This window comes from Salmo salar, chromosome 11, assembly GCF_965601325.2.
Source record: "Salmo salar chromosome 11, fSalSal1, whole genome shotgun sequence".
NCBI lineage: Eukaryota > Metazoa > Chordata > Actinopteri > Salmoniformes > Salmonidae > Salmo > Salmo salar.
Window position 1 is genome coordinate 42,950,019 of NC_138301.1, and position 12,300 is coordinate 42,962,318.

The 12,300-nt window shown below is 41.7% G+C and overlaps 1 protein-coding gene across 1 annotated transcript in view; it reads right to left on the minus strand.

Moving 5' to 3' along the window:
- Positions 1-11,252, minus strand: part of LOC106593578 (dual specificity mitogen-activated protein kinase kinase 5) — a 105,060-nt gene extending 93,808 nt beyond the window's left edge. Inside the window, exons 1-3 of the mRNA XM_045689584.2 lie at positions 10,804-11,252; positions 10,634-10,682; positions 7,569-7,636 (exon numbers count right to left, since the gene is read on the minus strand). Coding sequence (XP_045545540.1) covers positions 7,569-7,636; positions 10,634-10,682; positions 10,804-10,935 — 249 coding nt within the window. The 5' untranslated portion in view covers positions 10,936-11,252. The remainder of the gene's footprint in view (positions 1-7,568; positions 7,637-10,633; positions 10,683-10,803) is intronic.
- Positions 11,253-12,300: the final 1,048 nt, after the last annotated feature.

Below are 12,300 nucleotides of genomic sequence, written 5' to 3' on the forward strand. Positions count from 1 at the left end.
CACTGAGTTCCCTGAATTCCTATCAGATCTTGTAGTCATAGCAGATAATATTCAAATTTTTGGTGACTTTAACATTCACATGGAAAAGTCCACAGACCCACTCCAAAAGGCTTTCGGAGCCATCATCGACTCAGTGGGTTTTGTCCAACATGTCTCTGGACCTACTCACTGCCACAGTCATACTCTGGACCTAGTTTTGTCCCATGGAATAAATGTTGTGGATCTTAATGTTTTTCCTCATAATCCTGGATTATCGGACCACCATTTTATTGCGTTTGCAACAAATAATCTGCTCAGACCCCAACCAAGGAGCATTAAAAGTCGTGCTATAAATTCTCAGACAACCCAAAGATTCCTTGATGCCCTTCCAGACTCCCTCTGCCTACCCAAGGATGTCAGAGGACAAAAATCAGTTAACCACCTAACCGAGGAACTCAATTTAACCTTGCGCAATACCCTAGATGCAGTGGCACCCCTAAAAACTAAAAACATCTGTCATAAGAAACTAGCTCCCTGGTATACAGAAAATACACGAGCTCTGAAGCAAGCTTCCAGAAAATTGGAACGGAAATGGCGCCACACCAAACTGGAAGTCTTCCCACTAGCTTGGAAAGACAGTACCGTGCAGTATCGAAGAGCCCTCACTGCTGCTCGATCATCCTATTTTTCCAACTTAATTGAGGAAAATAAGAACAATCCGAAATTTCTTTTTGATACTGTCGCAAAGCTAACTAAAAAGCAGCATTCGCAAATGGAGGATGGCTTTTACTTCAGCAGTAATAAATTTATGAACTTCTTTGAGGAAAAGATCATGATCATTAGAAAGCAAATTACGGCCTCCTCTTTAAATCTGCATTGTACTGAGTCTGCACAACTCTGCCAGGACCTAGGATCAAGGGAGATACTAAAGTGTTTTAGTACTATATCTCTTGACACAATGATGAAAATAATCATGGCCTCTAAACCCTCAAGCAGCATACTGGACCCTATTCCAACTAAACTACTGAAAGAGCTGCTTCCTGTGCTTGGCCCTCCTATGTTGAACATAATAAACGGCTCTCTATCCACCGGATGTGTACCAAGCTCACTAAAAGTGGCAGTAATAAAGCCTCTCTTGAAAAAGCCGAATCTTGACCCAGAAATTATAAAAAACTATCGGCCTATATCGAATCTTCCATTCCTCTCAAAAATTTTAGAAAAAGCTGTTGCGCAGCAACTCACTGCCTTCCTGAAGACAAACAATGTATACGAAACGCTTCAGTCTGGTTTTAGACCCCATCATAGCACTGAGACTGCACTTGTGAAGGTGGTAAATGACCTTTTAATGACGTCAGACCGAGGCTCTGCAACTGTCCTTCTGCTTCTAGATCTTAGTACCGCTTTTGATACCATCGATCACCACATTCTTTTGGAGAGATTGGAAACCCAAATTGGTCTACATGGACAAGTTCTGGCCTGGTTTAGATCTTATCTGTCGGAAAGATATCAGTTTGTCTCTGTGAATGGTTTGTCCTCTGACAAATCAATTGTATATTTCGGTGTTCCTCAAGGTTCCGTTTTAGGACCACTATTGTTTTCACTATATATTTTACCTCTTGGGGATGTCATTCGAAAACATAATGTTAAATTTCACTGCTATGCGGACGACACACAGCTGTACATTTCAATGAAACACGGTGAAGCCCCAAAATTGCCCTCGCTAGAAGCCTGTGTTTCAGACATAAAGAAGTGGATGGCTGCAAACTTTCTACTTTTAAACTCGGACAAAAACAGAGATGCTTGTTCTAGGTCCCAAGAAACAAAGAGATCTTCTGTTGAATCTGACAATTAATCTGGATGGTTGTACAGTCGTCTCAAATAAAACTGTGAAGGACCTCGGCGTTACTCTGGACCCTGATCTCTCTTTTGAAGAACATATCAAGACTGTTTCAAGGACAGCTTTTTACCATCTACGTAACATTGCAAAAATCTGAAACTTTCTGTCCAAAAATTATGCTGTAAAATTAATCCATGCTTTTGTTACTTCTAGGCTGGACTACTGCAATGCTCTACTTTCCGGCTACCCGGATAAAGCACTAAATAAACTTCAGTTAGTGCTAAATACGGCTGCTAGAATCCTGACTAGAACCAAAAAATTTGATCATATTACTCCAGTGCTAGCCTCCCTACACTGGCTTCCTGTTAAGGCAAGGGCTGATTTCAAGGTTTTACTGCTAACCTACAAAGTATTACATGGGCTTGCTCCTACCTATCTTTCCGATTTGGTCCTGCCGTACATACCTACACGTACGCTACGGTCACAAGACGCAGGCCTCCTAATTGTCCCTAGAATTTCTAAGCAAACGGCTGGAGGTAGGGCTTTCTCCTATAGAGCTCCATTTTTATGGAATGGTCTGCCTACCAATGTGAGAGACGCAGACTCAGTCTCAACCTTTAAGTCTTTACTGAAGACATATCTCTTCAGTAGGTCCTATGATTAAGTATAGTCCGGCCCAGGAGTGTGAAGGTGAACGGAAAGGCTGGAGCAACGAACTGCCCTTGCTGTCTCTGCCTTGCCGGTTCCCCTCTTTCCACTGGGATTCTCTGCCTCTAACCCTTTTACAGGGGCTGAGTCACTGGCTTACTGGTGTTCTTCCATGCCGTCCATGGGAGGGGTGCGTCACTTGAGTGGGTTGAGTCACTGACGTGGTCTTCCTGTCTGGGTTGGCGCCCCCCCTTTGGTTGTGCCATGGCGGAGATCGTTGTGGGCTATACTCGGCCTTGTCTTAGGACGGTAAGTTGGTGGTTGGAGACATCCCTCTAGTGGTGTGGGGGCTGTGCTTTGGCAAAGTGGGTGGGGTTATATCCTGCCTGTTTGGCCCTGTCCGGGGGTATCATCGGATGGGGCCACAGTGTCTTCTGATCCCTCCTGTCTCAGCCTCCAGTATTTATGCTGCAGTAGTTTATGTGTCGGGGGGCTAGGGTCAGTCTATTACATCTGGAGTATTTCTCTTGTCTTATCCGGTGTCCTGTGTGAATTTAAATATGCTCTCTCTAATTCTCTCTTTCTTTCTTTCTCTCGGAGGACCTGAGCCCTAGGACCATGCCTCAGGACTACCTGGCATGATGACTCCTTGCTGTCCCCAGTCCACCTGGCCGTGCTGCTGCTCCAGTTTCAACTGTTCTGCCTGCGGCTATGGAACCCTGACCTGTTCACCGGACGTGCTTGTTGCACCCTCGACAACTACTATGATTATTATTATTTGACCATGCTGGTCATTTATGAACATTTTAACATCTTGACCATGTTCTGTTATAATATCCACCCGGCACAGCCAGAAGAGGACTGGCCACCCCTCATAGCCTGGTTCCTCTCTAGGTTTCTTCCTAGGTTTTTGGCCTTTCTAGGGAGTTTTTCCTAGGGAGTTTTTCCTAGCCACCGTGCTTCTTTCACATGCATTGCTTGCTGTTTGGGGTTTTAGGCTGGGATTCTGTACAGCCCTTTGAGATATCAGCTGATGTACGAAGGGCTATATAAATACATTTGATTTGATTTGATTTAGTCAGGTAAACTGTTGTTACAGCAGTGTAGTCAGGTAAACTGTTGTTATAGGAGTGTAGTCAGGTAAACGGTTGTTATAGGAGTGTAGTCAGGTAAACGGTTGTTATAGGAGTGTAGTCAGGTAAACGGTTGTTATAGGAGTGTAGTCAGGTAAACGGTTGTTATAGGAGTGTAGTCAGGTAAACGGTTGTTATATGACTGTAGTCAGGTAAACGGTTGTTATATGACTGTAGTCAGGTAAACGGTTGTTATATGACTGTAGTCAGGTAAACGGATGTTATATGACTGTAGTCAGGTAAACGGTTGTTATAGGAGTGTAGTCAGGTAAACTGTTGTTATAGGACTCTCGTCAGGTAAACTGGGGGTATGGGAGTCAAGTCAGGTAAACTGTGGTTAAAAGAGTCTAGTCAGGTAAACTGTTGTTATGGGAGTCTAGTCAGGTAAACTGTTGTTATAGGAGTCTAGTCAGGTAAACTGTTGTTATTGGAGTCTAGTCAGGTAAACTGTTGTTATAGGAGTCTAGTCAGGTAAACTGTTGTTACGGCAGTGTAGTCAGGTAAACTGTTGTTACGGAAGTGTAGTCAGGTAAACTGTTGTTACGGCAGTGTAGTCAGGTAAACTGTTGTTACGGCAGTGTAGTCAGGTAAACTGTTGTTACGGCAGTGTAGTCAGGTAAACTGTTGTTACGGAAGTGTAGTCAGGTAAACTGTTGTTACGGCAGTGTAGTCAGGTAAACTGTTGTTATAGGAGTGTAGTCAGGTAAACTGTTGTTACGGCAGTGTAGTCAGGTAAACTGTTGTTATAGGAGTCTAGTCAGGTAAACTGTTGTTACGGCAGTGTAGTCAGGTAAACTGTTGTTACGGAAGTGTAGTCAGGTAAACTGTTGTTACGGCAGTGTAGTCAGGTAAACTGTTGTTACGGCAGTGTAGTCAGGTAAACTGTTGTTATAGGAGTGTAGTTAGGTAAACGGTTGTTATAGGAGTGTAGTTAGGTAAACTGTTGTTATAGGAGTGTAGTCAGGTAAACGGTTGTTATATGACTGTAGTCAGGTAAACGGTTGTTATAGGAGTCTAGTCAGGTAAACTGTTGTTACGGCAGTGTAGTCAGGTAAACTGTTGTTACGGCAGTGTAGTCAGGTAAACTGTTGTTACGGCAATGTAGTCAGGTAAACTGTTGTTACGGCAGTGTAGTCAGGTAAACTGTTGTTACGGCAGTGTAGTCAGGTAAACTGTTGTTACGGCAGTGTAGTCAGGTAAACTGTTGTTACGGAAGTGTAGTCAGGTAAACTGTTGTTATAGGAGTGTAGTCAGGTAAACTGTTGTTATGGGAGTGTAGTCAGATAAATTGTGGTTATGGCAGTGTAGTCAGGTAAACTGTTATTATTGCAGTGTAGTCAGGTAAACTGTTGTTATAGGAGTGTAGTCAGATAAACTGTGGTTATGGCAGTGTAGTCAGATAAACTGTGGTTATGGCAGTGTAGTCAAGTAAACTGTTATTATTGCAGTGTAGTCAGGTAAACTGTTGTTATAGGAGTGTAGTCAGGTAAACTGTTGTTATAGGACTCTCGTCAGGTAAACTGGGGTTATGGGAGTCAAGTCAGGTAAACTGTGGTTAAAGGAGTCTAGTCATGTAAACTGTTATAGGAGTCTTGTCAGGTAAACTGTTGTTATAGGAGTCTAGTCAGGTAAACTGTTGTTATAGGAGTCTAGTCAGGTAAACTGTTGTTACGCAGTGTAGTCAGGTAAACGGTTGTTACGGCAGTGTAGTCAGGTAGACTGTTGTTACGGCAGTGTAGTCAGGTAAACTGTTGTTACGGCAGTGTAGTCAGGTAAACTGTTGTTACGGCAGTGTAGTCAGGTAAACTGTTGTTACGGAAGTGTAGTCAGGTAAACTGTTGTTACGGCAGTGAAGTCAGGTAAACTGTTGTTACGGCAGTGTAGTCAGGTAAACTGTTGTTACGGCAGTGTAGTCAGGTAAACTGTTGTTATAGGAGTGTAGTCAGGTAAACTGTTGTTATAGGAGTGTAGTCAGGTGAACGGTTGTTATATGACTGTAGTCAGGTAAACGGTTGTTATAGGAGTGTAGTCAGATAAACTGTGGTTATGGCAGTGTAGTCAGGTAAACTGTTATTATTGCAGTGTAGTCAGGTAAACTGTTGTTATAGGAGTGTAGTCAGGTAAACTGTTGTTATAGGAGTGTAGTCAGGTAAACTGTTGTTATAGGACTCTCGTCAGGTAAACTGGGGGTATGGGAGTCTAGTCAGGTAAACTGTGGTTAAAGGAGTCTAGTCAGGTAAACTGTTGTTATGGGAGTGTAGTCAGGTAAACTGTTGTTATAAGAGTGTAGTCAGGTAAACTGTTCTTATAGGAGTGTAGTCAGGTAAACTGTTGTTACAGGAGTCTAGTTATGTAAACTGTTATTATAGGAGTGTAGTTATGTAAACTGTTGTTATAGGAGTGTAGTTATGTAAACTGTTGTTATAGGAGTGTAGTCAGGTAAACTGTTGTTATAGGAGTGTAGTCAGGTAAACAGTTGCTATAGGAGTGTAGTCAGGTAAACTGTTGTTACGGCAGTGTAGTCAGGTAAACTGTTGTTACGGCAGTGTAGTCAGGTAAACTGTTGTTACGGCAGTGTAGTCAGGTAAACTGTTGTTACGGCAGTGTAGTCAGGTAAACTGTTGTTACGGCAGTGTAGTCAGGTAAACTGTTTTTATAGGAGTGTAGTCAGGTAAACGGTTGTTATATGACTGTAGTCAGGTAAACTGCTGTTATAGGAGTGTAGTCAGATAAACTGTGGTTATTGCAGTGTAGTCAGGTAAACTGTTATTATTGCAGTGTAGTCAGGTAAACTGTTATTATTGCACTGTAGTCAGGTAAACTGTTGTTATAGGAGTCTCGTCAGGTAAACTGGGGGTATGGGAGTCTAGTCAGGTAAACTATGGTTAAAGGAGTCTAGTCAGGTAAACTGTTGTTATGGGAGTGTAGTCAGGTAAACTGTTCTTATAGGAGTGTAGTCAGGTAAACTGTTCTTATAGGAGTGTAGACAGGTAAACTGTTGTTACAGGAGTCTAGTTATGTAAACTGTTATTATAGGAGTGTAGTTATGTAAACTGTTGTTATCGGAGTGTAGTTATGTAAACTGTTGTTATAGGAGTGTAGTCAGCTAAACTGTTGTTATAGGAGTGTAGTCAGGTAAACTGTTGTTATGGGAGTGTAGTCAGCTAAACTGTTGTTATAGGAGTGTAGTCAGGTAAACTGTTGTTATAGGAGTGTAGTCAGGTAAACTGTTGTTATAGGAGTGTAGTCAGGTACACTGTTGTTATAGGGGTCTAGTCAGGTACACTGTTGTTATAGGGGTCTAGTCAGGTAAACTGTTGTTATATGAGTCTAGTCAGGTAAACTGTTGTTATATGAGTCTAGTCAGGTAAACTGGGGGTATGGGAGTCTCGTCAGGTAAACTGTTGTTATAGGAGTGTAGTCAGCTAAACTGTTGTTATAGGAGTGTAGTCAGGTAAACTGTTGTTATAGGAGTGTAGTCAGGTAAACTGTTGCTATAGGAGTGTAGTCAGGTAAACTGTTACGGCAGTGTAGTCAGGTAAACTGTTGTTACGGCAGTGTAGTCAGGTAAACTGTTGTTACGGCAGTGTAGTCAGGTAAACTGTTGTTACGGCAGTGTAGTCAGGTAAACTGTTGTTACGGCAGTGTAGTCAGGTAAACTGTTGTTACGGCAGTGTAGTCAGGTAAACTGTTGTTACGGCAGTGTAGTCAGGTAACCGTTGTTATAGGAGTGTAGTCAGGTAAACTGGGGGTTTGGGAGTCTCGTCAGGTAAACTGTTGTTATGGGATTCTAGTCAAGTAAACTGGGGGTATGGGAGTCTAGTCAGGTAAACTGTTGTTATAGGGGTCTAGTCAGGTAAACTGTTGTTATAGGGGTCTAGTCAGGTAAACTGTTGTTATAGGAGTCTAGTCAGGTAAACTGGGGGTATGGGTGTCCAACAAAGTTTCATGTTGAAGAGAAGAATACTCACATATGACAACATGGCTTTGAGTTCTTCATCACTCCTCACAGTGATTCTATCACCCACCTCATCCTCATCTGAAACATAGATTAACAGCTGTAGTTACTGGGCTGTTATCATTAACAGCTGTAGTTACTGGGCTGTGTTATCATTAACAGCTGTAGTTACTGAGCTGTGTCATCATTAACAGCTGTAGTTACTGAGCTGTGTTACCATTAACAGCTGTAGTTACTGGGCTGTTATCATTAACAGCTGTAGTTACTGGGCTGTGTTATCATTAACTGCTGTAGTTACTGGGCTTTGTTATCATTAACAGCTGTAGTTACTGAGCTGTGTTATCATTAACAGCTGTAGTTACTGAGCTGTGTTATCATTAACAGCTGTAGTTACTGAGCTGTGTTATCATGAACAACTGTAGTTACTGAGCTGTGTCATCATTAACAGCTGTAGTTACTGGGCTGTGTTATCATTAACAGCTGTAGTTACTGAGCTGTTATCATGAACAACTGTAGTTACTGAGCTGTGTCATCATTAACAGCTGTAGTTACTGGGCTGTGTTATCATTAACAGCTGTAGTTACTGAGCTGTTATCATGAACAACTGTAGTTACTGAGCTGTGTCATCATTAACAGCTGTAGTTACTGGGTTGTGTTATTAACAGCTGTAGTTACTGAGCTGTGTTATTAACAGCTGTAGTTACTGAGCTGTGTTATCATTAACTGCTGTAGTTACTGGGCTGTTATCATTAACTGCTGTAGTTACTGGGCTGTGTTATCATTAACAGCTGTAGTTACTGAGCTGTGTTGTCATTAACAGCTGTAGTTACTGAGCTGTGTTATCATTAACAGCTGTAGTTACTGAGCTGTGTTATCATTAACAGCTGTAGTTACTGAGCTGTTATCACTAACAGCTGTAGTTACTGAGCTGTGTTGTCATTAACAGCTGTAGTTACTGAGCTGTGTTATCATTAACAGCTGTAGTTACTGAGCTGTGTTATCATTAACAGCTGTAGTTACTGGGCTGTTATCATTAACAGCTGTAGTTACTGAGCTGTGTCGTCATTAACAGCTGTAGTTACTGAGCTGTGTTATCATTAACAGCTGTAGTTACTGAGCTGTTATCATTAACAGCTGTAGTTACTGGGCTGTTATCATTAACTGCTGTAGTTACTGAGCTGTGTTATTAACAGCTGTAGTTACTGAGCTGTGTTATCATTAACAGCTGTAGTTACTGAGCTGTGTTATCATTAACTGCTGTAGTTACCGGGCTGTTATCATTAACAGCTGTAGTTACTGAGCTGTTATCATTAACAGCTGTAGTTACTGAGCTGTGTCATCATTAACAGCTGTAGTTACTGAGCTGTGTTATCATTAACAGCTGTAGTTACTGGGCTGTGTCGTCATTAACAGCTGTAGTTACTGGGCTGTGTCGTCATTAACAGCTGTAGTTACTGGGCTGTGTCGTCATTAACAGCTGTAGTTACTGAGCTGTGTCGTCATTAACAGCTGTAGTTACTGAGCTGTGTCGTCATTAACAGCTGTAGTTACTGAGCTGTTATCATTAACAGCTGTAGTTACTGGGCTGTTATCATTAACAGCTGTAGTTACTGGGCTGTTATCATTAACAGCTGTAGTTACTAAGCTGTGTCATCATTAACAGCTGTAGTTACTGGGCTGTGTCGTCATTAACAGCTGTAGTTACTGGGCTGTGTCGTCATTAACAGCTGTAGTTACTGAGCTGTGTTATCATTAACAGCTGTAGTTACCGGGCTGTTATCATTAACAGCTGTAGATACTGGGCTGTTATCATTAACAGCTGTAGTTACTGAGCTGTGTCATCATTAACAGCTGTAGTTACTGGGCTGTGTTATCATTAACAGCTGTAGTTACTGAGCTGTTATCATGAACAACTGTAGTTACTGAGCTGTGTCATCATTAACAGCTGTAGTTACTGGGTTGTGTTATTAACAGCTGTAGTTACTGAGCTGTGTTATTAACAGCTGTAGTTACTGAGCTGTGTTATCATTAACTGCTGTAGTTACTGGGCTGTTATCATTAACTGTTGTAGTTACTGAGCTGTGTTATCATTAACAGCTGTAGTTACTGAGCTGTTATCATGAACAACTGTAGTTACTGAGCTGTGTCATCATCATGATAGTTTAAATAGAGACTGATTCATTTTAACAAAATCAATACAGCAAATTGTTAAGAACATGATTCTATCAAAGCAATGCTGTGCTTAACTTCAGCATTCAAGGTCCAGTGATGTGTATTCAAATATATATATATTTTGGAGGGTATTTTGACACTTTATTGAGACAGTATGGAAATCAGAGGGGGGTTGGGGGAGGAGGGGGGGGGTTGGCAGGTGGGGGACACAATAGGAAAGGTGGATGCAGAGATTGAACCCTGGTCTCCAGTGGGGAATTGTATATGTGACTTGTACCGGGAGTGTTACCCTCAAACACAGCTCTGCACCTTAGCAGAGTAGTCTGCCTTTAAATAGATGGCTGCTTTGTAACTGTGAAAGCCAATGTATAACATCCAACAAAGCAATTCATTCATCCTAAAGTTACAGGATAAGAAAATCAGACACGTGAGGACTGGAGTTTAAATATTGTGCCTTTAATGGAAGCCAGTCTAATGGTCCTGGTAAAGGCTTCACAAACTTGGTCCGGGCTAAGTTTACCCCTAGTACCGATCTTGGATCAGCTTCCCCATCCTAACCACGACCAGTAGTGGGGGAAATGCAAAACTACTGACCCAAGATCAGTGTCTAGAGGCAAATTGCACCCAGGAACATAGCCTACATGATCCTTTTGGTGTGCAAAAACCTCCAGAAGTGGTTCCTCAAGACAATCAGTCTTATTGGGTATTAAGGACAATACCAGCCAAAAAGGCAATATAAGTAGCAACTGAGTAGTAGTAGACTGAGCTTTTCAGTTGTAACTAAACATAGTTGGGTAGAAGTCTGCCAAACGGACTTGCACATTTGGTTTGTGAAAAACTGTCCCCACAACAGGAAACCAGGCTGATGAAATCTCAGAATGTCAATCTTTTCATGAGGTAACTTACATTCAAACGCAGTGATTGTGGTTTCGGGCATGACATCCCTTATAGCGACCTGCAAAACAGATTTAGAAAGACATGAACGTTAAAACAAAACAGTTGCTAACTAGCTAGGTCCTTAGCCTAGCTAACTGTAAACTTTGCAACTGTAGCTAGCTAATTAAGTTAGTGCTCACCAACAAGTCATTGAAGCTCAAAAGTGATGGGCAGTCCACGGATGAGTCCATATCCCCGACGGGAGTCTTTATACGGATCTCTATTCCCTCGGTGTCCATAGCGCAGAAGTTATTTAAAACAAGTAGAAGCATAACAGACGAATAAGCAGAAACATAATCAGTGTTGGCTGGCTAACTTCCTAACAGCACATCCTATTCCTATCCTAGCTACATTAGCTGTCAAGTTAGCCGTTAGCTAACAGTTACTACATTTCAACTAACGTTACTTGCATGACTAAGAGCAAGCCATTGCAGGTCTTGTCGATGAGAGAGTGCGTTTTAACGTTTCCAACACCGTTTGACTCACGGACATACAAAGAGCGTTTTAAATAGTTGGAAATGACATAGCTAGCAAAGTTAGCCACTATGCAAACAAAACCAGGAAGTTCACAGGAAGTTTTCGTATTTCCAACCGGATATAGATTTAGGAGCCACTCTTCACTCTGGCTGGATACTCTATCACGGTCTTTGACTCTATGGTTGTAGAAGGAGCCATAGGTTTCTTTGGCGCTGTAGACTACAATCGTTCAGATAATTATTGTCCCACATAATGAACTCGGGGAGGGGACTGTGAATCTGTCTCAATTTATTCGTTAATATGTTAGTGAAAGGTGGGTGTATGATATGTCTTGCCATAGAGATCCGGGATTTACAGAATTACACTGATTGGCCAGATGGTGGCGCTATAACGAGATTGAAAATGAAAACTTTGAAAAGTCACACCCATCACCCCTTTTGACCTAAAGTCATGAAATTTGGTACTTAGTTCCCTCTCCTCACAAGGAACACATTTGTCTCAGGGACCCATAAGGTCCGCCATTATAGATTTTCCGCCATTTAGAATTTTGTGAAAAACACTTAAAACTCTACTCTTCTGGCAACGAATGACCAATCTGTACAAAACTTGATATGTGGCATCTATGTACAAAGGTCTCTTAACCCAATATTTTTCAGACACGTACCTAAAAAAAATATGTCTGCTATTGACCAATAAACATTCACATGGGCGTGGTCTGGCACATAAATGCATATAAATCAGTCGAGGAACATAGCCGCGGGAGGTAGGGGTGCGGAGGGTGCTGAAAAATCAGAATGTAAAAAAAAATATGAATGAAAAATATGATTTTTGTGCAATGGGCCTTTACTAGTATTAACAGACCTATATAGACGTCTGTAGAGCAGGCAAAAACACAAACATTTTTAAGCATCTCCACTTTAGAGGTAAAATTAAGAACGTTATCTTGCATGATTCATTAGTTGGAATTGTAAGAGTTGTAGACCTGTCTCTTTCTCTGCAATTTTCATTCTAATGGAATCCAGAAAGAACATAACCCTGTCCTCAAACATTTACATCAAAAGGTATTTTTATTTATTATGGATCCCCGTACTCTTCCTGGTGTCCAGCAAAATGAAGGCAGTTATGGCCTTCCGAGTGGCGCAGTGGTCTAAGGCACAGCA